Source organism: Podarcis tiliguerta (assembly GCF_965153285.1).
Source record: "Podarcis tiliguerta genome assembly, chromosome: 7".
In the NCBI taxonomy this organism is placed as follows: Eukaryota; Metazoa; Chordata; class Lepidosauria; order Squamata; family Lacertidae; genus Podarcis; species Podarcis tiliguerta.
In genome coordinates, this window is record NC_139540.1 from 34,088,756 (window position 1) to 34,114,353 (window position 25,598).

The following is a 25,598-nucleotide window of genomic DNA, read 5'->3' on the forward strand; positions in this document are numbered from 1 at the left end:
TGGCGCTGAAGCCACACTTCATTTTTGCTGGGTCTATTATTCAGAGGGGATGTGGCTGTGGGAGATTGCCATGAATTAACCGCTGCACCACCAGGGGGCCAGGACAGCTCACAAAGCTGACTTTGGGTCCTGCAATCCCTCCTTTCCTCCCACCTACCAATCGCTAGAAGAAGGGATCCTGTGCTAAAGGCACGGCTAGAATATTTTAGCTGCAATTCCAGCATTGCAGGGGGTTGGACTAGATGACCCTTGGGGTCCTTTCCAATTCTACAATTCTATGATTCTGTGTGGCAGGACCTAGAAGATAAAAATTCCATGATATTTTGAAAGAAACAACAGTTGTTTCCTTACATTAAAAACAACAACAACAATGCCTTTAAATTAACGTAGAGATGACAAGACAAGCCTTTAAATTAACGTAGAGATGACAAGTATTTTTCAGTTTTCAGTGAAGCAAAGTGCATAGGCCAGCTCAGCCTGGTTGCACTGTTGTCTAAATAGAGAAAATATCTGTACCCGCCATCATTCTGAGGCAAGATTGTTGGGAAAGGTCTAAATTCAGAAACCAGAAGGTATCCCATGACTCACAATGTAGTTTGTAGATGTGACTATTAAATGCTAGGGGAAGGCATCACTGGCAAAACTAATTATAGCAAAAGCATTGCCTGGGAACCTTACAAAAACGTTTTGTCATTACAACAGCTCCACACTGGTGTGATTGAATCACAAGAGCAATTTCCAGAAACTACAAAAGAAAGGAAGATTAAAAAGAAAGAAGTCAAGGGTGAGCTACTTGATTTTAAATATACAATTAATTATGTTTAAAATTATGTTTGTTAGGGCCAAACACATGTAATTGTAACCCACTGGCTATTTTATTACAGGAAAAGCCATGTTTGGAGGGGTAATCAGAATTAAAGAAGAAGGAAGGATATGTTGGTGCATCCTTTTTCTATTATCCTTTCCCTCTTCCAAATTGCCCCCACATGGATTCACCCCACTCCTGCAAAGTGTCAAATGATGCATAACAATATGTAATTGGTGACGTTCTTTCCCCCAATTTGCATTGTGTTTCCTTTGCATTGAAATGAATGGCTTGGAATAACATAATGATGATGTAAAGTAATTGCATAGTTAACTATGTAATTGATTGCATAACTTTTCACCACAGTGGGCAGCAAGGCAAATGGCATAACTTGTTGGAAGCTGAACTGCAGCAGAATGGAAACAGCACTACATGTGACAAATACGGGGTGGAATGTAAATGGAGGCCTTCTAACTAAGGCTGTGTAAGAGGGCCACATAGATCCAATTCAGGGCACTATCTGGTGATTCATAATGACCCCAATCTGACCAGGATCCAGACCCCAAACCAAATCAGGGTCCTCGCACAGTGTTTAATTAAGGATTTAAAGCTTCCTTAAACATATGGTCATTGGAGGAGGGGAAAACCCCAACTCTTTTCACTGCCTGACCACACCCCTTTGGACAGCCCTAGATTGCTCTGGGTGGACCTGATCTACCCAGGTCTGCCTCAACCTACTCCAGCCAAATCCTGAGTAGACCCAAATTGGCCTAATTTGGTTTGGGATCTGGGTAGAGAAGTTGCACAGCCATATTTCTTACATCCCTAGTCTTCTTAGGCTTATGTGCTGGACTGGGGAATCTAAAGGAAGTTTAGGTGTGTTGGCCATTTGAGACCTGGAGCCATGATGGTCCTGAAAGAGAGAATATTTAATGTGGGATCCCCCCCCCCAAATCTGGCAATAGAACAGGACACTCAGAGTTGTTATGCTCAAGATTCTATAAAACCTAAAGCTTAGTCTGAAAATGATGCAACATGGAATCATTGTTACTGTTTCTTTTGAAAGACTTCCCTATGTGATTTATTAGCTAGTAGCCCCCAATTTATTCCAACTCTTAAAAGGAGTAAGGCTTGAAAAACAAGGGTTCTAAGTTGAACAGAAAAAAATGTTTTATTTTTCTCCCTTATCACTGTAGGTAAAACACTTTGGAAATTGTTGAATAAGCAAGCATTCAAAGCATATCATAAAACTAGAAACTCTTATCATAATACTGAAGATCAATGTACCTGGCAATCAGCAGGTTAGAATAGTAGTAGTATCCTATTGGCCAAGGCAGCATCAACTGCAGAATTCTGCTTGTGATGCAGAAGATTTCAAGAGCAGTACTGGCTCAGGGGAACAAGAATATATGTCTATGTGTGAATGCTGGTAAAGGACAAACCATAATCTACTGATCAGGAACATATTCATCCCTGGGATATGATTCAATATTAAGGCCTCTATGATATTAAAATCTAGCCTTGACTTCAGTAAATTTCTAATGCTAAGTATATGAGTAATCCCATCTGACTCACTGATATTCATGCGTTAAAAAAAATTAAGCACAGCACATGATTAACATTCTTGTTTTTTTGGTGGACTGAGTTTGGAAAGGTTAACATCTTAAAAGCTATTTTCCAAAACTGAATCCTGAAATTTTCCTTAAAGTGCTGAAATTACTCTAGATCATTCCAAAAGTGAAATACTGCACTTTAGACAGCAACTTAAATATAATCACAGTTTATCACTTGAGACTCAAATGAGGCATGACATTAATTCACAGTCTGATCTTTCAGTCCCATCTCTTTAATGATCTTATTAGCTACTGTGTGCTTTAAGTACATTTGCATAACTAGCAATTGTCTGAGATTTAGCAAAATGCAGACTTCCTTGAAATCTGATGTATGCCATCTCTTAGACACGTATTTTTAAATGTTAATTCCAAATACTTTGGGCACTGTGGCAGATACATTCTATTATGGTATGTGACTGGCTCTAGAAATCCCATGATAAAGTTACAGCCAGATACTGGGGGTTGGGGTGGCAGCTGCAATAAGATTACTTTTTCCATGACTATCATTTCATTCACCAGTAGTTTAGGCAAATTCATCTACCTTCCAGTTTCAAATGATGGCTTAGAATTCAGTTGTAGAGATCTCTACAGTGAGTGTCTCCAAAATATCTTACACACTAATTTGATCTGTGCCAACATCTGACAAGGCAGGAGCCTCGCAAACATCCTTTGGGATGAAGGATGGGATAAAAATTTAATAAATACACAAGCATCGCAGTGACTGCACATGGTAATGTTACCTTCTGGACAGCTGCACCAAATGTCTATCAGTTATGCACCTTATATTTCTTGTACATAGGACCTCCGGGTATAGGGCGGTACTGTATATAAATTCAATAAATAATAAAAAATAAAAATAATTCCTCACATTAATTGTTCAGTCAGAGGCAACATGCTGGTCAATTTATACAGCTAAACAAGACACAGCATGGTTAGTATTTAAATGGAAGGATGTTTGGAAACCCTATGTAAGCTGCTCTGAGATTTTTAACGAAGGACCAAGAAATATAACGAATGTAATATTTGTTTCATGCTTACCATAGCATAAGCTGATGGAAGAAGCTGATGGTAATCATATGGCATTGCAGAATGTAGGCAGGGGATTACAAGTCTGAATATTCCCCACTTAATATAAAACATCCTGCACAGAGTAAATTAATAGCCAAGGAGAGGGTAGGCTAAAACTCGTAAGTAAGTAATTCTTGACATAGCAGAGATTCAATCATGCAATCCCTGATTTGCATTCTGAAATGGCACTATTCCATGGGAGTTGTCCCACATGCTTTACGCTGTGCCAAAATCTGTTCTCTAATTTCTCAAAAGTCTTCTTTCTCTGGAAAAGGGGCTTTGCTTTTTCAGACTTCAGAAAGGTGGTATGTGTTTGGTTGAACTTACAATGTGTGTGTGTGTGTGTGTGTGTGTCTGTGTCCCCATTAAATATCTGTGTAGCACTCTAGAGTTTCTCCAGTTGTCAGAACTTCTTGATCTGAAAAGCCCACATAGGAGGTTACTTCCTAACATCTTCCCTGGGCTTTAATTGAAGCATGAGAAGTTGAGATAGCTGGATACCAAGGCAGTACAATCATTGATTTTGTTTTTAAGGGAACTGCTTCCTTTTACCTTCTAAAAAAGAAACCTATCTGTACTCATTTCTTTAAATGCAAAAGGCCACAACATTCAGGTTAAAAAAGGGAGCAACTTTTTTTTGTACACCCAGCTGCCAGGTGCCCAGTAGGTAATCTCCATTTTTTTTGTACTTAGAGCCAAGGATGTAATGGGGTTTTCAGGAAGCATGGGCTCTTGGGAAGGTTGTGGAGTGCACACCACTAGAGAATAGACTTGCAGAATGATAGGAAGGACACTCACAAAACCTTTCAGCTACCTTGAAAGTAAGCAGATCAAAAGCCCTGCAGCCCATCCCTGACAATTTCACTGAATTTTTCTCTCCCCTTGGATTATTTTTAATGTAATTTCTTTTCTATTTACTTGACAATGGTTTTAAAAAAAACCCCACAGAATAATCTTTTAGCACAGCACTATACAAAAGCACAAACAGCATCCCTCCCTCACAGCCTTTCCCTCAGACTCAAAGTGCTACACAAACACATCTTTGGGGTGAACCCTCAAGGCTACTTATGTGTACAGCAAAAGAAACCACGGGTTGTTACATCTACAGTTTTCAACGATGTCAGGACTGCCTAATATCTGAAATACACCATCCACGGGATTAATTGGGGATTTCCTATCTATCTCTTCTTCTTAAAAGGTCTCATATTTCACCATGCAGGATGACACTCCAGGGTAACATTTCAGAGGGAGGGGAGATCAAGAGGAAAAGCTTTAGGCAGCATGGATGGCATGACAGCATGGTCCTTTTAGGATGAAAAGAATGGATACCAAGGTTGGTTCTAACCACCTGCAGGCATGACTACAGAAATGACTTGTGCTGTTAGTTAAGGATAAAACAAAACAGTTCCTACCCCTCAAAGTAAAAAGCATGTACTGAATCTGACTCCAGAGATGGTGCAGTAAGATAAGAAAAGCCAAAACTGAGAGGCAGAATGCTAATCCCTGTGAGGAAATAAGAAGAATACTTCACTAACGTCATCAGAGAAAATTGCTCATTTGGTGAAGTTTGGTGAAGAAGAAGACATTCCATTTTCTGTCCCCCACCCCCAGTTGTCTGTGTGTTTCTTTTTTCTTTTTCTTTTTAAAAAAGGGTGGTTATGATGAGAACACCCAGGGTAGGTTCAAAATTCGCATAAACTCAACTTTGTGCTAGATTGGTCCTCATAAGAAGCACATGCACCAGTAAAATATCAGGCAGGCATAATTCACAACTAATGCACTTGCTAGAAACTTTCCTCCTGTGGTGCCTGAACTACCCCTTTGAGAGGAAAGCTGGGAGAGTTTATTTAATGAACAATTAAACAAAATCATACAGGGCATCATAAACATGTATTATTCTATACCAGCTTAATCATCATGGCTTCCCCCAAACCACCCTGGGAATTACAGTCTGGTGAAGGTTGGGAGAATTCCCTGCTCCTTTGAACTACAGATCTCAAGGCAGGTCCAGCATCAGCTTTGGACAGCTGCTGCTGCCCCCCCCCCCCCCCCGGTGCCCTGGCAGACCCACTACTGCGCTGAGGCTAATATTGGGCTCCATATGCTGTGTGGTTACACAACTGAACTGCCATTACTGACACTGTATCTAGGCATTTTGAGAGATTAAAATGGTAGCTCAGACACAGCTGCCTGGCAGTGACTGCATCCACAGGGGTGAGCCCAGCAGAGGACTCACTGAACTTTGAACCAAGCCTGTCTCATGATTGCCAGAAGAGAAGGAATGGCAATCAAATCAGTTTATACCTGTGGCGTAAGTATGTCTTCTGTTACTGCTGTGACACTTCCCTTCTATCGTTTCCTGGCCTCACCTTGTATTCTTTCTCCCAACCAGCCCTATGGTCATGCCAGGTTTTCTCCCATATTCTCTTTGGGTATGTTTTTCTTTCGTTTAGCGTTAAAGCTGAGCAGTGCTGTTGCTCTGTCTGTCTGTTCTTATTCCGTCCCCTATTCCTTTACGCATTCCTATTGTTATTGCTCTTTAAAAAACAGTTGTTTAAAGGCATCCATCTGTCAGGAGCTGCCATGGCTAGAACCAGGAGCCTTCAGGTCTGGTATGTCCATCCCATATGATGTTCTATCAGAGCTGCAGCTTGGAGCAACATTCTGGCAGTGCTTCAAAGTGTGGACAATTTAGCAGCACCCAATCATTGCTGCTCTGCTTTAAGTGGGAAGTGAAATAGCTACAGGGTGTTAAAGCAGGAGTGCTAAGTGGGTTAAATAATCTCTCCCGCTTTACTTCATGAACCCCTTGCCTGCTGCAGTTTGGAGGGGCAGGGGAAGAAGATAAAAGGCTATAAAGGTGAAATATACTCAGAGTCGCAAAGTGATTTCATGCTCTTTATTCAGCTCATGGTGGTGAGGAGTAATGAATGAAAGTCCCCTCAAAGTATCAGCTTTATATACATTATTTACACAATGGGCTGCACATGATTGGCTAATTCTGGAATTCTACTGTAAGCCAATCAGGTTGTGGATTCACTTATATCTGGAGCATGATTGGGTGGTTCCTGCCAACCAATCATACTGCTGCATTGTTCTAGGACCAATCAGACTGCTGCAATTTGGATCCTATTGTTCTAGGACCAATCAGATTGCTGCAGTTTGGATCCTATTCAACTCAGTACATAACAAAAGGCAAAACTATCTGGAAAGGAAAGGGTTGAAATGTTATCAATTCCTAGATAAGTCTAACCATAGAGAATGCAATGAGTAGAGGAGTCTAGAAAATATGTATACAGCCCATGACCAGCCAGAATAGCAGAGGGATAGGGGAGATTGTACAAGTATGATACTGAAATAAAAACAGCAGAATTTTCTGAGGAAAAGGGGTGGGGGAGAAATTGTTTATTTCCTGACCACAGGAAGATGTCCTGCAAAAGATGAGTTAAAGTGTAACTATTCCCCAGAATATACCCAGTGCATAAATAGGCACATTCTTAGGCTCTGCGCTGAACCCACCCACTCAAGTTGGTCATTGGTCATACTGGACAGGAAGGAGAATAAAAATCTTCCTGCTTGGGCTGGCTCTGCCATGTTTTTGGGTGGTCCTTAGCTCTAAACACCTGACTCAACTCCTGGTTCTTAGCTCCTGGCTCACCTCTGACTGCTGCTTACACAGCTCAGTCATAGCACAATCCACAACACACAAATGCATGGGATTCAGAGAAAGGAATATTATGTACTTTTCTGTAATGTGTTTATAATGGATAAAATGACAAAAGGTATTCTGAAATGCTTATGTTAAAAGTTAGTGGATATTTTAAAACTGTAGGTTTCAAGACATTCACACATGCAAGGTTGAGTTCATACACATTAGGCATACTGTTTGTGTGTGGTGCATTCATACCATTTTCTTGAGCCTTTCATTGAAGAACATGATAGATTTTCACAAGCAAATTTGAGGGGGTGGGGGAGATCTTAACACAACAATGGATGAAATCTTGATTTTGTAGCATAATTTCCAATTATTTTAATATACAAGGATTTCAATACATCATAAGTGTAAAAGATATCAGACATCAACCCTGCAATTTTACTGAAATTGCAACAGTGGTGATTTACAGGGCAATCCTATTCAAGTCTATTCAGGTGCAAGCCATGCTGAGTTCAATGTGACTTACTCCCAGGTAGGCATGTGTATAGGATTGCAGCCTCTATGGAAGTAACTTTATTGTATTGCACTGTGTTCTGACCATAGCACAGACACAATAGGAAAAATGCATGGGAGAAGTTATTGACAATGCAAAATTAATTTTAAACACGCCATGCTTTTCATGACAGTGATAAAAAAGATACCTGATGTGGTTGCAGATCAAACAGTGTACATACAGAAGAGGTTAAGTTATGACAATATATTCCAGATGTGTGATTGATGTGGTTGTAATTAGAAGCAAATGCTGTATATTCAGCAGCTGCAAAATTACATTATCAGCCTGATGTGTACACAGAGGGACAAAGACCAACAGAGTTGTCTGTTGCTATTTTGGAATTTGCATGCATGAAATTCTGGTCAATTAAATGCTTTCAGCTCTTAATTGACCTTGTACATGACCAACTAAGAACTGTTTCCAAAACTAGTTTTTGTTGACATGAGGCAAGATCCAAACCATTACTTTGTTCAAGAGCTTGTGTGCAGTGCACCCCATGTCATATCTCAAATTGCTTTTGAAACTCTTCTGCATTTTCAAACTTATTTTCTGTGGAGCATTTTTTTTTTCTTTGACAGGGAGAGGGCTGGCTGAGATGTCGATGTTAGAGAAATCCAAGTCCAGAGCCCTGTTGAGCACATAGAACTACTTGCACATTCTTTGGATTGCAGTCATGTATCTTAATATCCATGTGCTAACATCTCTTCCAAGGTCACTTTCGAGTAATTACATGCACACCTGTTTCAAGTTGGCTGCAACTAGCAAGGCCAGTTTCAGGGTGCAGCACCATCGGGCATCTGCCAAGGCCAACAACCCAGTGGGAGGCCCATTGCTGAGCCAAAGGCCTTTGGCCTTGCTCCTTCTTCTTGCTGCTGCTTGCTCACATGTCCTCTACAAGTATGCAAGCAGTGACAAGAACCGAGAGTAGCAGCCTCCGTTGGGTTTGCTCTTAACCTCTGGGCAGCTTAGGCCCATAGGGACGGCACACACATGGGCAGTCATGATAGCAGCAAGAAGGCAAACACAGGATAGATACTGCCAAGAGCCTCCCAAAATCTGGAGCAGATTGTTAGACAGGTGTTTGGTGGGTGTTTATATTTATGTTTCTGTGATGTGAATCACCTTGTGAGAGCAAAATTCAGAAGAAAATTACAACTTGTCTGCTGAAGGTGTATCTTGGGGGAGGAAACTAACATGCATCAAACCATTCCATAGTGACTGATTAGGTCAGGGGCAGGCAACTAGGTGTCATCCAGACATCATTGGACTCCAACTCTCATCAGCTCCATCCAGAATTGGGAGTTGTCCAACAGTATCGGAAGGACACTGTGTTGGCTACCACTAAACCAGGTCTCAAAGCCAGTACACAGTGCACAAAATAAACATTGTATTCTGTGTCATTTCCACTCTCCCCCCACCAAATATACGATGCACTAATTTATAATACTACTTGTGCCTAACTGTGGGTTTCATTTAGCAAAGTGATTTATTGAGAAATCCACTTTCCTATGAATTCCCCCATCTCCTGCGTATTATGTTGCATGTAAAATCCTAACGCAACATTTTCTGAGGCTATATACTAACCTGTGAAGTATCAGTGGGTGTGTTAGCTTCCTTACTACTTGCAGCAGAACTTCCATTTGCCATAGCTAGTTCTGGAGCTTCTGCCTTCTTCACATTCACCTCTGCGGGAACTGAAGGCCCTACCTGCCTAATTTCAGTCACTGGGACTGCATTTGAATTGGTTGTTTGCCGTGGCTGAGTTTTATACCAGCTAGGATAAAACAAGGGATCAGATGGCTCTCCACTTGATTGTGGTTCAGCTTCTATTAGTCCTCCGGACTGTTGGGTAGTTGTCAGCACAACGCCACCCTTAGCAAGGCAGATTTAAAGAAAATAAAGTTAAAATAAAGAACGGAACTTTACATAATCTCTCTTTCACGCACGCACTCACTCACTCACTCACTCAGAAATAGGTGCTGTTTGCCTAATCAAGCTTTCCTCGGAACAGCATTAAAATAAGTCTTTCGATTTGTTGCATTTGTGATTAAGTTTTAGGCTTGCCAGTTGCAGTCAAACAACCCTTTCTAATTTCATCCCCATAAAAAGTGGTAACGTGAGCAACAAGTGATGCCATTCCTTTCCATATGTAACTATATTTGAACATACTTCTGATGACCTGATTAAGTGGTTGCATTCATCCAATACTTGAGTTGTGGAGGGAAAGCTTGGGGCAGGACTCTTAATGAAACCCACAATCCCCCTCTCCCTGACTTCTCCCAACTATAGTGAAATCATGCCCCCATGGTCTTCTAAATACAGGAGCTGTCAGCAAAGGTAATGGGGCCTGACTCTTTCAGCCCTCTGTAATTTGAGCACTTAGCTAATCGCACCTACATCACACTGTCAGGAGTATGCCAACAATCGTCTTGATTTGTACTGATAGCTTTATAAAACTGAAAACCACAGAACCATTTCTGTGCAGAAATAACTATGTGGAATGCCCAGAAGAAGGAGATTGTATAGGTATGTACGTGGGATATCTGGGGATGTCTTTCTGTGACTTGCAATCTTACGGTTCCATAGCTATACATTAGATTTGTGTTAGGATTGCTATATTCTCATAAGAAGACATTAATGCGTATTGTAAAACATATTCAGATATTCAGATAGGTGCAATTTTCATTCATTTAAATTGCATATTTGCTGCCAATACTAGTTTCAAGAGTTTATTCTGCTGCTCCAGCATTCTCCAACCTGGTGCCCTTCAAATGTTTTGGACTACAAATCCCAGCATCCTTGACCATCGGCCATGCAGGCTGGGGCTGATGGAAATTGTAAAACAGAACATCTGCATGAACATCTGGAGGGTACCATGTTGGGAAAGGAAGTGCTACACATATAGTTTAAAGAGCACTAATCTCCATCATTTCTAAATCTGACTAAATTGCATTTGCTTATTTGTAGGGGCACATGGGGAGGGGATCAGAACCCTTTTCCACCTGCCACATCCCCACCCCCAACAGTTCCTCCTTCTAGCTATGCTTGCTTTCAGTATCAGAACTGGCAGGGGGAAAGTGGGCCATATTATTATTATTATTATTATTATTATTATTATTATTATTATTGGCTTTACTATTGCTTTTCATTTATTTATGACAATTGACATTCAGTCTGCAACTAAGAAACTACAGGTTGCACTCAATGGCAGCTCTGTGCTAGGAGAAAGCATTTTCGCTTACACAAGGTGAAGCATCCAATCTTTGCTGATTCCCTACCCACAACCTACTGCACACCTCTGTGCCATATCACATTCTGTTCCTGGGGTCGCTCGGGACTCAGGAACAGATTTTCATGGGGCACGGGAGGCTGCAATGAATGGGGCAGATTGGCAAAAAACGAGTGCTAGAGGAAGTTCTTTTTACTAGTGAAAACCACAAAGCCACCATTGGAAACATCCCAACGACTTCTTGGGATGGGACTAGAATAGGGAGAAAACATCTAACACACAGTAGATAGGGCAATAACGCACAGTAGATAGGACAAATAGTTACCTGATTAACAGAAGGGGCAGCAGTAACTGATGGTGGAGGTGGTAATGATGGTGCTGCATTAGTCTGAGAGACAGCGAGTGTATCCTTTGGCATCTCAGTGGCCTGCTGAGGTTGCTGAGATACCTGCTCAGACGCTTCTTCTTCCCCAGAGGATTCTGTCTGGACTTCATCCAATTCTTCCGCTTCAGCCACATCCTCCTCCTCATTGTCCTCCTCCTCCTCTAATGTAACACAAAGAAGATGTAACAATGGGTGGTAGTCTGGACTTGTTACATGATTTATTTTCTGTATCATGGCATCAGTGCAAATGGCATAAGGTCTGATATAAAAGATACCCTTCATGAACTATCTGTGACCCTGGTACAACTCCTGTTTGATACAGGACCTGGGAAGAACAGCTAACATCCTAACAGCAGCAGCTCTCAAGCAAACTATCATTATGAAGCCTGGTTGAAAGTTTGATTTCAAATTGTGGTTTGTTTGGAGAAAAACAATCCATGAACAAGGGTTTGGCCGCCACAGTAAACCAAGGTTCCCAGTCTGTTGCTTGCAGGAGGGGAAGAGTGCACTCAGAGCAGTGTTGTACTATCACATTGCTCATTCATTGTATATTTTCTGGCTTAACTCGTCATCCAAACACAGACATAGCATTCAACTTCATATTTCTGGTAATCATCCCAGTAAAAACACAAAAGGTGCTGAATGTTTATTTCAAGATCACAGTTTATAGAGAACTACCTAAGAAAATGTATGATGCTAGAAATATTTCAAGATGACAACAAAGAAGCTATGAATTCTAGGGATGTAAGAAGGCAGTGTTATCCGTCTTGGCCTGTGTTTGTCGCATGCAAGGCTGCTTTCATTCTGCTGCACCAAAAACTACATTCTTCTTTTCAATGTCCACCTTGGCAAAGTTACATAACATACGCAATATATGTAATTAATTGCATAAATTGCTTCAACATTATATTATTCCACCCCATTCATTTTGATGCAAAGGAAACACAATACAAATGGGGAGGGGGACAGGACATAATCAATTATGTATCATTGGCAGACTGAAAGCAACAACAACAGCAAATATTGATTGAAGTGACAAGAGGTGTATAATAGGGTCTTCCAGCCTTCGGTATACAAACGCATACCGTGAGTACTGGTATATTTCCTTGGCAACAGTCATGGAAACACACATTAATTTTTCTTGCATTTACAAAATTACCCTGGTGAGTTAATATTACTGGCAGAATAACACTGTGGACAATTAAGTCCTTCTGGCATGTGAACGTACATACCAGTAAGCCCCCATTCTCTTGTCACGTTATATGAGCACCGTTATTCAAGAAAATGTTCTCCTGTGTATCCCTATTTGGTAAGCTGTGGTTCTGCCTAGTCATATAAACAGGCCAGACAGAGGTTAATAACATTAGTGGCAGAGAGGATGTTTGACTCTCAAAAAAAATAAAAAAAATGGTTATGTACATCACGAAGGACCAAAGCCCCAGATTCTATTAAAGAAAAATTATATTTTCAGTATGCTGTGTTAGTCTCCATGAGAGTTTACTTTTGATTATGAGGCATGGAAAACGGCCTTGTTACATTTGTGAAATGTCAAACAGGCTTCACTGCCATATTCCTGACAGGATGTCCTCACAAAAATTGTGCACCTTCATGGTTAAAAACAAAGCAAATGGGTTCAAGGAAAAGAAAAGAAAGCACATACCTCTGTAAAAGTCAATTTCTCTTATTATCTTTTCTTCTCTGTTGAGATTGACGGTGAATTGGCTCATAATTTCATAGCCATTCTCTATTTTCTCCATCTGAAATGCTCTAGAAGCTTCAGTAATTCTAAAACAGAAATATTGTGTCATTTGCATTAGAGATTGCAAAGGAACATTTTAAAAATTGGTGTCTTGTGATATTTGTGAGAAATACACAGGCTTGTTCGAAAGGGAAGAACTTACTTTTGTAGCAATGCTTTGGCATTCTGTGAAAAACAAAATAAAACCAATGGAATGAGTTAGTTCTTAAATTCTTCTTACTTTAAGGTACATTTATTATTATATCTTTATTTATTAATTGCCTTAGGCCAAAACGGCCTCAAGGCGAATATAGCAAGGAAAAATAAAGCAATTTGAAATGCAATCTGAATTTCATAGGAAACAAACAGTGAGGATCAATAGCTTAAAACTGCCACGCACTAAATTCACAATTTTTTTTAAAGCTGCCACTAAACTACCCCCTCCCATCTTCAGCATGACCACCAGACAGCAAGAGAGCTGTACCGTACACATTACAAGTTCATTTTTATAGGGAGTTCTAGAATGTATGCTTAACAAATGCAGGAGTCGGACTTTTCACCATGATTAGGAATTTCACATGGGCCTTGACAAAAGAGGAGCTTCCCACCCCCCATGTTTTGACCCATAAGGTACATCTTTACAACTACTTGTGCACAGGCAGATATCTATGCATGCACTTACACAGGCAGACACATGGAGGCAATGGGCTGCTGTATCTGTCTGCTACATGCCATACTGAACATTTTCCTCAATACAGAAAGCATCGTCATTCTGTTCCTCAGGCTAAGCAGCAGCAGACTACTAATGTTCTCAATTTCCCTGCAGCTGTGAATATTGCCACTGCTTCACTGTCAAGTAATGAGTGAGATAATCATCAGTTATAAGCTGATAAGGGGGATATTATAAAGGAACAGGACAGGTACACTTTTCACACTGGGGAACTCCAAGATAATTATACCACATAAACTGACTCAATTTACCCGGGGCTCTGAGCTTTAAGCGGAACTTAACATAACGGTTAACCCAGCCCTGACTTCATCTATGAGATCTATGAATAGAATAGTGTAGGTGGAAGTTCCCAGCTCAAAACCGCAAACATATGAAACAGTGTACTTGCATCTCTTTGCAGAGCTGTCATCTTCTGAAATAAGGCAGTCATTATTATCTTCTGATGTAGGAGCCGTGATTTTTCTCTTTAAAAAAAGGGTGTCCATTGGACCTCACCCTGTGCTTTAGGCCAGAACTTCCATTAATAATATGTGGGGCTGTCAAAATATTTTTAAAGGTGCAAATTACATAGACTCACTGTGATGTCACAGTGCCCAAAACATGTTGCTGCTTTCTGGAGACTTTATCAAGATTATTCCCTATACCCTGCCTTACATTACATTTCACAATAGCTTCTGTTTTCCTGCATGCATTGTGAACCGGAGATACTAAAACAACTGTTTCTTGTCAATGGTAAGATGAGGGCCATACGTGTATGAACAGTCACTAGAATTGCACAAATAACAACATAGGAAAGGTTATCAAGACCCTATGTCCTCCTGGTTTTTTCGAAGCTCCATACCTGTAAGAAAACGGCCATTTCTGGCTCTTCCATAAACTGGATGCCTGATTCCACTAGTTTTGACACTGTCTCCAAATGGTCGGCATACTTTTTTATCAGAGACCGGACATGTTCCAGTTTCTCTTCTTGACTCCTCGTGATTATTTGTGTCATCTCACTTTTTCTTTCTTCCAGTATTGAGTACAAATAATCAAATTTTTCACATAGTTGCTCCTTCTGCCTTTTGCAGCAATCCTGTGAATAATTGGCTTCACGTTAAAAAGTGTTATGTCACCTGCATTTTATTGCATTACTATTCTGGAAATCGCTTTTATCAAATAAATCTTTCTGAACAAAGTATTTTTGTGAAAATAAATAATCCTGAACAATGGCTATTAAGGGCCAAGGGGCTTCTCTGATTCTCTGAATGAAATCTGTTTGAACAAAAATGTACCACATTAGACAACTGAAGAGAGAATCTCTAGTTTTTAGTATTCCAAAATAATGAGGGAGGCATGGAATTTCTTCATAATGTGTACTAATCCTAAATGTCTTGAAAAATACATCAAAACTGTTGCAGATTATGTTGAATATGGCAAATATTTTTAAATGACAAGACTAGGAAATAAAAAGATTCTACATAATTATGTAGCACATTCTAAAAATATGAAACTCGTCAGCTTCTAAAGTAGTTTCTTCCAGTAGGTAGACTTTTATACACATTATTACTCTCAAACACATCAAAATTATTTAAAATAGTCTGAAACATGTTTTTCCTTAACATAACTTGAATACTCAAAAACTTTGGACAGATTACAAAAGCTAAATATAGCTCAGCAGGATCTGCCTTTGCATTTGAAACAAAAAGTAAATAATCAGATATTCTATTTTAGAAGCTTAGCCTAATTCAAAGCTTTCAGTGAACTAATTTAAGCAGAGGTCAGAAAAGAGTTTATCGTAATAAAGAATCAGGAACCTCATTTCCAGGTTGCTTAAATAATTTTGATTCCAGCTGTGCAATGTATTGGAATCCACATTTTAAACCAGAACAGGAAGGTGAATGTTTGTGTCTCTTAGCTCTAGGCGATTTTCTTAGCTTGACAAATTTCAAGGTCAAACTGATGCCCATCAGAGACGGAGATGATGTGAAATGAGGAAGAATCATTGGGTTATGGAATCACTCCTCATAGAAAACATCTTAACGGCTTATTTTATTATTATTTATGGATGCAAAGCCTTCATAAACATTATGAAGGTGAAAGGCTGTACGAGTATCTCAATCTCTCCAGTTTGGAAAATAGTTGAAAAAAGAGAGCATTGCATGTGAGTGAGTCATTGCTGGAAAGATACAGCATTGGTCTTGGAGATTGCTTCTGTTTCTTAAATGTATCGTTCTCTATAAACCTTTGAGGTCTTGGTTTTTGTTTAAGTTTGCTAAAACTTCAGTGTTAAGGAGCCTCTGCTTTGGTGTGATTCTAATTTCTACAGTTAACTTACTTGAAAGGCTTGTTTCAGTCTGCAAATCCCTGATAGCAACCAATTTCATCCTTGCAGTGCAAAGCCTTCCTGACAACAAAGTTTTAACTTAACTGCTTATATATTTTCTTCCTTCCTTGACTCGGGGTTTTTAGAGACTTTGAACCACCTTTGGTATATTATTTCTTCTCCTTTGCTTTGGTTACATAAAGAACTACAATGGATTTTCCTGCTAATTAGAGCCACAGTATCCTGAATTTAAACATTATTGCCCTGTGTATTTTTTATTTACAACCTTTCACTTGGTGATGGAGGTTCAATCATTTTAGCTGTTTTCGTCTTTTGGTGTATATGTGTGAGAGATTGGGTTTTTTTTGACAAGACTTATAGTGAGGGCAGAGCTGGATGTGACATGGGAGATAATGTGATCAAGATCTCCTGCAGCATAAAAGAAAAAGTAATACAGTGGTACCTCTGGTTACAAACTAAATTTGTTCTGGAGGTCCGTTCTTAACCTGAAACTGTTCTTAACCTGAGGTACCATTTTAGCTAATGGGGCCTCCCACTGCTGCGGCACCACCACGGCGTGATTTCCATTCTCATCCTGAAGCAAAGTTCTTAACCCGAGGTACTACGTCCGGGTTAGCGGAGTCTGTAACCCGAAGTGTTTGTAACCCGAGGTACCACAGTAGTAGCTACAGAGCATTTTAAATTGGTTGAGGCCCACAGTGCAGGGAGGCTTAACCCTTCCCTTCCTCTGACTTTCCTTATTAAAATTCCCCAAAGAAACTGGTGGAAGAAACTTGGGGAGATGTCTAGTATTCAGTTTTATATTGCTTTAAGGATGGACAAATCTGTCAGTGTTGGTCATCTCAGTTTCTCATTTTCCACGCTTAAATTCAGTTCTCCACATTTCCGGAGCACTTTGCGAATTTAAATTAAATTAATCCTCATGAAAATTCATGAACATTTCAGTGCGAATTGCTCTGAAGAAACACATTTTTGTATGTCGCTTTGATTAACGGGAGAGGGTGGCTCTACAGCAAATGTCCCAATTGACCCCATCCACTTCCATCTGTCCCTTCCCCAATTACTCCTCCTCTCCAGCTTTATTCACCTGTCACCAGAACTCTAAAACTGTTTCACACACTTACCTATTTCCCTCATTCCTCCACATGCCACCTTAACCCCACCCAAGTCCACCAGCCCCCTCACCAATTCTTACTTTATCCCCACCCCCTCAATCATCAGAGAAGTAAAACTGTCAAACAGATAACAACCCTTGTTTAGCCAACCAAGGCCTTCCCTTAACCCCTCCCAACCAACTAATTTATTATTCTTTCCTGTGGAAAGAGTTGCTGGGCTACAACCCAGAGAACTGTTCTCTATCTTTCACTTCCCTGAGACAGCTGCAGTTTCTCCTGCCCATTTCTCCTGCGGTTTGATTTAATCATATTAGATATACAGAAATACTATGCTCAAAGGAAGAATCTTTCTGAATATCAGGTGCCGGGTACAACAATACAAGAGGTTGGTTGCCTTCAGTCCCTGGTCTGTGCACTTTCCCAGAGGCACGTCCAGGAACATTTTTAAGGAAATTATATTTATTATTCATTTGATTTGTTGTGAGCCATTCTGGGCACATAACAAATGGCAGAAAAATAAATGAATGAGAATGATGATGATCTTGTGAGCCTACATGGAGGCAAGCCAAGGGCAGACTGGTGGAGCAGTGCCCCATAGGCCCTAATTGGCCAACCTCCACTGGGGTTGTCCATGAGAAAATGTAGTCCTACACACCCACACACCCCTAGTATAGACAATACACAGTCTGTGTGGGACTTAAACCCCCCCCCCCACTTATATCCAGTCCAGGAGAATGGCTCTTGACTGTCAGCTTCTTCTACTCTCGTCTCACTGTTGTCCTCAGCAGGGAGAAGGATGGGGACAAAATTAGTTGGCTCTATTTGTTATTGGCTCTGGCTCCCTGCCTTCCACCCCACCAGCCTCAATGGGCACCAGCTGATGGTGGGGCCAGAGGCAAGACAAGTGGTTAACAAGTAACACGTGCGAATCTTAGCTTTATATAGTAGGCTACATGGAAAAGCAGAGGTTTCTACACACACACACTTCTCTCCCTCCAGGCAAGCAAGAGGCATTATGACAATTCAAAAACACATTCCAGTCAGGCAAAGGCACTTGAGGATGGCATGGAGGGGTCTCCAGAGGGGGCATGGCCTGCAGAAGGTCCTGAAGACCAGATAATAGGCCTGGGGGGCACTTTTCGCACCTGGGCTATGGTTCCCCATCCCTGGTCTACATGCTTCACACTCTTAACTATCAGTATCCATTCCTTGCATTCCTGCTATATTTAGCTTTCTATACTTGTCACAAGTCAACTCCTTATAGCTAAAGATAGCAGGACTTGCCGGTCTAGCCTACTTTCACAGGCAGAAGTTCCACGGTCTAAAACAGAGCTTTCCAAAATTTTCATGTTGGTGACACAATTTTTAGACATGCATCATTTTTTGACCCAGTAATTCAGTTTTGCTAGCAAACTGGAGCTCAAATAACCCCTTATAAGAGATACAGACGCATATTGCATGACACACCTGTACACTGCAGCCGACACACTAACGTGTCACAACACACAGTTTGGAAAGCACTGGTCTAGAACATGGTCAGCATTGCTTTCTGAGGTTTAGACGACACATGATGGACTGATGGGGGCAGGGAATAATAATAATAATAATAATAATAATAATAATAATAAATTTTATTTATACCCCGCCCTCCCCAGCCAAAGCCAGGCTCAGGGCGGCTAACAACAATCAAAACAATCCAACATTCTAAAAACTTTTCATCATAAAATCAATCAAAAACAAATTGATGGCAACCAGCAAGCAATACCCTGTGCAGATTGCCAGAGGAGGGGGTCAGGCTGCGCCCTGACCAAAGGCCTGGTGGAACAGCTCTGTCTTGCAGGCCCTGCGGAAAGATGTCAAGTCCCGCAGGGCCCTAGACTCTTGTGACAGAGCGTTCCACCAGATTGGTGACACAGCCGAGAAAGCTCTGGCTCTAGTTGAGGCCAGCCTAACCTCTCTGAGGCCTGGGACCTTCAGGATGTTTTTATTTGCAGACCGTAGGTTTCTCTGTGGGGCATACCAGGAGAGGCGGTCCCGTAGGTACGAGGGTCCTAGGCCGTATAGGGCTTTAAAGGTTAAAACCAGCACGTTAAACCTGATCCTGTACTCCACCGGGAGCCAGTGCAGCTGGTATAGTACCGGATGAATGTGATCTCGCAGGGACGACCCCATAAGGAGTCTCGCTGCGGCATTCTGCACCCGCTGGAGTTTCTGGGTCAGTCTCAAGGGCAGCCCCACGTAGAGCGAGTTACAATAATCCAGTCTGGAGGTGACCGTCGCGTGGATCACAGTGGCTTAGGTCAGGGTGAGAGAGATAAGGAGCCAACTGCTTAGCTTGGCGGAGATGAAAAAATGCCGCCTTTGTTATAGCTGTAATCTGCGCCTCCATAGAGAGGGAGGTATCGAAGATTACACCCAAACTCTTAACGGATGATGCTGGCACTAGTTGCACCCCCGCAAGAGATGGGAGTTGCCCCCTCAATCCCATATCGCCCCGTCCCAGCCAGAGGACCTCTGTCTTCGAAGGATTTAACTTCAACCGGCTCCCACGTAACCATCCAGCCACAGCTTCCAGGCATCTGGTCAGTGTGTCTGGGGCCGAGTCAGGATGGCCATCCATCAACAGATAGAGTTGGGTGTCATCGGCATACTGATGGCAACCCAGCCCAAAACTCCGGGCAAGCTGGGCGAGGGGGCGCATAAAGATGTTAAAAAGCATCGGAGAGAGAATCGCACCCTGAGGCACTCCACACACCAGGGAGTGGCGCGATGACAATTCCCCCCCAAGCGCCACCCTCTGTCCCCGACCAGAGAGAAACGAGCGCAGCCATTGAAGGACTGTGCCCTGGATCCCCACGTCGGCAAGGCGGTGGTCCAGGAGTTCGTGATCGACCATGTCGAAGGCTGCTGACAGGTCTAGAAGAATCAGCAGCCCAGACCCGCCTCGATCCAGCTGCCTGCGGAGATCATCTGTTAGGGCGACCAGAGCCGTCTCGGTCCCATGACCAGCGCGGAAGCCGGACTGGAATGGATCGAGAGCCGATGTTTCATCCAGAAACCTACCAAGCTGTTCAGCAACAGCTCTCTCAATCACCTTACCCAGGAATGGAAGATTCGAAACCTGGCGGTAATTGGATAGATCTAAAGGATCTAATGATGTTTTCTTTAAGAGCGGGCGCACCACTGCCTCCTTCAGTTCCCCTGGGAATAACCCGGTGCCAAGGGACAAATTGATGATATCACCCAGGGGGGCCCGCACCTTGTCTGGACACGCTCTAATCAGCCAAGACGGGCACGGGTCAAGAGGACAGGTGGTGGGCTTTCCAGCTCGGAGGAGTCTGTCCACATCGGCTGGGGATATCTGGTCAAAGTGGTCCAATACTGGACCCGAGGACAGTCGAGGGGCCTCCAGTTCCCTTATTGTATCCAAATTGGCAGGGAGGTCATGGCGGAGCAACAGGACCTTCTCCGCAAAAAAGCTCGCAAATGCCTCACAGCTGTGTGTCGAATTGTTATTTAAATTTGGCTGTCCTTCAAGGGACGTCAAAGACCTAATTATACTAAATAATTGCGCCGGGCGAGAGCTAGCGGATGCAATGGAGGCCGAGAAGTAGGACTTCTTAGCGGCCTTCACTGCCATCTCATAGGTTTTCATAAAAACCCTATAAGATGTTCTTGAGGCTCCGTCATGGGCACCCCGCCATACTCGCTCTAGCCGTCTGAGGTCCCGCTTCATTTTCCGAAGTTCCTCGGTAAACCAGGGAGCCCGGTTTCTGCTGGGTCGCAGAGGGCGCTTAGGTGCGATCTCATCGATGGCTGCCAGGAGCTGGATATTCTAGCCCTCAACAAGCTCAGTCAATGAGTCACCAGGGGGAGCAAGGTCCCGCAAGGCCTGACGGAATCTATCAGGGTCCATCAGCCTCTGCGGGCGAGCCCAAATCGGCTCGCCACCTAAGCAGGGTGGGGGTGGAACGTCAATCCTGGCTTTCAGAGCGTAGTGATCAGACCACGGCACCTTCATTGAGGGAAACATGATCACATCTATACCAACACCAAAGATCAAATCCAGTGTGTGGCCTGCTTGATGTGTGGGGCCCGAAACAAACTGGGAGAGCCCCAGTGTCGCCATGGAAGACACCAGGTCCAGAGCCTGTGAGGAGGGAGTGGCATCAGCATGGATGTTGAAGTCCCCCAATACCAATAGGTTAGGGAACTCCAAGGCCCAGCCGGCCACCGCCTCCAGCAGGCCTGACAGGGTGGCTGCTGGTGCGCTAGGTGGCCGGTACACCAGCCAGACAGCCAAGCTCACCTCGGAGCCCCACACTAGGCCAACACATTCAATGCCGGGGATCGATGGCGATGGTAGAGCCTTGAAAGAACAATCTTCCCGGATTAATAGTGCCACCCCTCCCCCCCGGCCCACAGTCCGTGACTGGTGGAGGACGGAGAAACCTGGGGGCGCCATCTCTCGTAGGGTAACAGTATCCCCTTCGCGCACCCAGGTCTCTGTCACACAAGCCAGGTCGACCCCCTGCGAGATGAAGAAATCTCGCAGGGTGGCGGTTTTGTTGCCTATAGACCTGGCATTGCACAACACCAGTGACGGAGGTGAGTTATCCTTGCTCGCCCTACCCTCGTCCCTCGGGATGGGGCGCAGATTGGAAGGGGTACAAGCATATCCGTATCTCGATCCCCTTCGCCTATGACATCTGCAGGAGCAACTTCAGTCTTCTCCTCAATCTTCTCCCTACAAATTTGTCCCCCAAGTAACTTTTGGTGCTTTGCTCACATAAGACAATAATCGTCTGGAGGACAGCTGATTTAGAGGTGGGATGCCAAAGGAGAAAAAAGAAGTTAAAATGCACCCTCTCTCTTTCCAATCTCCTGCTGGAGACTGCAGCCTGTACCATTTCTTTACGGGGTGGGGAAGAGAATGGGGAGGGGAGGGGAGGGCCTACATTTGATCTTAAGATTGTATCTTGAAAGAGAAATGCCTCTTCTTGTGTCTGAAAAATGTCATGAGAGGAGTGGCAGGTTTCAGATGCCCTTTCTGACCTATCCGGAATAAGTATGCAGTGTCAGCGAACCACGTGGTGTTCCAATTATGCACTGACTCTCTCTAATTGACCCTCATGGGAGTTAAGGATCCTGAAGTAAAATGGCGGCAAGCGGCAGGTCATTAACCAAGGTCATGTAGGTCTGGCAACAGCAGGAAAGTAAGCCTTTGAGAAAGGCTTCATTCTGCAATGGGAAAGCATACACACGATTTCATTATGTCATCCAATTTCAAACTGGAAATTGGACTTGAGAATGTGCTTTTGTTTGCCTGTTAGTTTATTTTTAGCAAACACTCAGCCATCCCTAGTAAACCTCTGCAGCCTTAGCACCCCTGCCAAACCCACTAGTGAATTGAGGCCTGTCTGCCCATTAGCCTCAACAACACAGTCTCCTCAGGTGGCAGGCTTGGGACAGCTGGGTGGGTGGCAGAACCAGGCCCCTGAGGAGTGTGCCACTCACCTCCTCCTGCACTTCTCACCTGTGGCCACTGCCTGGCCCTGGGAAGAATGGGGCCACTGCTTCTGCCACCTGCTCGTCTCTGGCCTCCTTTATTCTCCTCTGTCACCTTCCATGTGCCAGGGCTTCCCTCAGCTGCCTCTGGTCACCTTAGGTGGAGGCAGGGAGACCCATTTTCTGTTTTGCCTCAAGTGACAAAATGCATTAGGCTAGCCTTGAATGCATTGATTATTGCTCCTTCAAACCTGGAGTCAGCCCTCATTGGGGCCACCCTTATAATTTCTCACAATGTCCCAGACAGACACTACATTAGCAGCATTGTAGGAAATACAATTAGTGGCTCCAAACCACCTGGGACTGAGTGCAAGGTTGCTGTTGCTCACCTCACCCATGATAAGGCTAGGTAAGCCTTTGCGTGAAATCTACTTCCATGTAAATATTGTTACCACATGGGTGAGAATGGTGATGTAAGTGTTTCCTACCTGTTCAACACATTCTCTCTCAGTGGATGTCAACTGTTGACAGGGGGAGCTGACCCTTTAACTTTTTTACTTGTAGAAAGCTATCAGTGACTATGAATTGGCTCTTTACCCTGGCCTTTCACACCTGAAATGTATATTCCCATGATCCACCCTATTTCTGTGGCTGTAATTTGCTTTAAGGGGCGCATGGGGTGTTAGGAAAGGGTAGTAACTTTGGTGGTGGACACGTCATGTTTATTCTGGGTAGTTTGTCCACCGTTAGTCCCCACCCTGCACTCAGCTCTCACGTGTGGCTCCTAAAAGCTGTCAGCAAGCAACAATGGCTACAGCATGGGAAATGGCCTCAGCTGGCTGGCTAAACCAGATGAGGGTAGCCAGTGGGTCTCAAACCCTTGGTGAGTTAGGGACTTCCCCTCCATGTGAGGACAGGCTCCAACGGATTGACTAGACAAGTCCCATAGTGGGTCCAACAGTTATGAAGGCGGTTTCTGCATGTGTTGTAGAGGGAACTGAGGGGCAAATGGGGCCCATCAACCTGGGAATGCAGCCCATCTAGGAGAATGAAAACTCTGAACCTAATCCTCCACTGCTTGCGGGATCTGTTTGGGAGAAGAAAAGACCAAGGTGTAAACCCTGCACAAATCTGGAATGGAGTCCCTAAGACAGTCGGATGACACCAGCAATTCCTGCAGCCAAGCTGGTGCCAAACATATTGCTCTGATTTCCTTTGCACCACATCAACGAAGCTGAGGGAGGTGGGTCTTGTCATCTGGGCAGCCCAGGACCTCCATACACACTGCTCAGACTTGCGCCCCAGGGAGGTCTCTTCAGTGCTGCTAACGCAATGGTTTGTCGTCATCCCCAGAGGCACATTCCATTGTCTCTTGAGACAGACAGGTGCCAACCATTTGTTTTAAACTGTTTTTAATTCTGAATTTTAAATTGTTGCAACCTGCCCTGCAACCTTACAGTGGGCTAGAAATTTAATGTGGATTGAAACTTTCAGTGCGTTAGCTGGCGACTGCACTCTTCATTCCCTTCATAGTGGGTGTGGCCCAGTGCACTTGCTTGAGTCATCTGGGTTTGTTTACTAAACATATCCATTGCCTACGCTGTAAGGTTGACAGGCTCTTCTGTCATGGGACACCTTTGTTATTCCTGGCTTCTGCTGGTAGCATAATCTGGACGAAGCATTCACCATGTTGGCCCCAAGAGAAGACATGATGCATTTAAAAATGGTTAAGACGGTGCTCTTTATGGCATAAATTGTGCTAATGTATAACATACCATGCTTTTGAGCTCTGTGCATCTTGAAAACTGTGTGTTTCTCCAGTCACACCTCTTAGAGTAAATGAGATTAAAAGTCTCAAATGAGACATTTAAAACTGCACCATCGTCAAAGTTGTTTGCTCTTACCACAGACTATAACAATGTAAGTATGCAATAATTAGAATTCTAAAGCAGAATTTAGTTTGGTAGAATCTAAACTGTGTTTCTTACCTCAACTGTCCTGCAGGCTTCTTCCAACTGAGTTACAATTCCTTGCACCCTGTCATTACTTCCCACTAATATAGCAATGCCATCACTGAGTTCAGACTATAATGTAAAATAAACATAACTTAATGAGAGCATAAAACTCTGTGGCCTTATTGCTTGCATTTTTGAAATGATATCTGCCCCTCCCTCCCACACAAATAATTTTTGGGGGAAATGTACATACAATAGGAACATACAATAAATTCTACTTTTGAAAACCCCAAAGAGATGAAAATACTCCAAAATATACTTTTGCAGTAAATGAAGCTAATCTGCACCACAACTTATTTCATTAAAGGATCTAGTTCCTATAGGAATAGGATTAAAAGTTGATTGGCAGGATTTTATTTTATCCTTCTGAAATTATTTCTAGACTGCTTCTTAAAAGGTTATTCCAGCCTATCTGAATTGCTCATTTTGCAGGGATTTTTGCTTTGAATACAAAGTATTTGAACCACCGCCTAAATTTTGCAATTTGGGAGGAGACGCGTATATAGGTTTTACATTATCTCTAGCAGATATATAATCATTGATATGCATATTCATGGATTTCACAGATATCTTTGTTAAGCATCATTTCTTTCTAATTATCTCAGAAAGGAGAAAGCCATGGACAGCTTCCAGTGTATTCAACTGGATGTCCCCACCCCCAAATGCATCTACCCAGCCATAGTGTTCACAAATAAATATAATTATGGGTTCCATTCAAAGGCTGTACTTGTAAACTGGCTCTGTCTAGTGGCAGCCATACTAGGACTCTCAAGAAATTGAGCTGCATTTCTCCAGAGGATAGTCCAAATAAACAGCTGTTTAGTGAATGCCGGGTTAAAAATAAAGAGATATTGTACA

General features: G+C 42.9%; 1 protein-coding gene across 5 annotated transcripts in view; it reads right to left on the minus strand.

Moving 5' to 3' along the window:
- The window catches only part of TRIM55 (tripartite motif containing 55), a 41,883-nt gene that overhangs the window by 8,792 nt on the left and 7,493 nt on the right, over window positions 1–25,598 (minus strand). For 2 of the 5 annotated variants that reach the window (XR_014513887.1, XM_083451153.1), the window contains exons 4-11: window positions 24,714–24,809; window positions 14,618–14,851; window positions 13,210–13,232; window positions 12,969–13,093; window positions 11,249–11,469; window positions 9,279–9,566; window positions 4,899–4,989; window positions 3,159–3,239 (exon numbers count right to left, since the gene is read on the minus strand). Coding sequence is in view for 4 of the 5 variants with exons in the window: in XM_083451153.1 (XP_083307279.1) it covers window positions 3,199–3,239; window positions 4,899–4,989; window positions 9,279–9,566; window positions 11,249–11,469; window positions 12,969–13,093; window positions 13,210–13,232; window positions 14,618–14,851; window positions 24,714–24,809 (1,119 nt within the window). In the remaining variant the exon portion in view is untranslated. The remainder of the gene's footprint in view (window positions 1–3,158; window positions 3,240–4,898; window positions 4,990–9,278; window positions 9,567–11,248; window positions 11,470–12,968; window positions 13,094–13,209; window positions 13,233–14,617; window positions 14,852–24,713; window positions 24,810–25,598) is intronic. The other 3 variants (XM_083451155.1, XM_083451154.1, XM_083451156.1) reach the window with 3 other exon arrangements.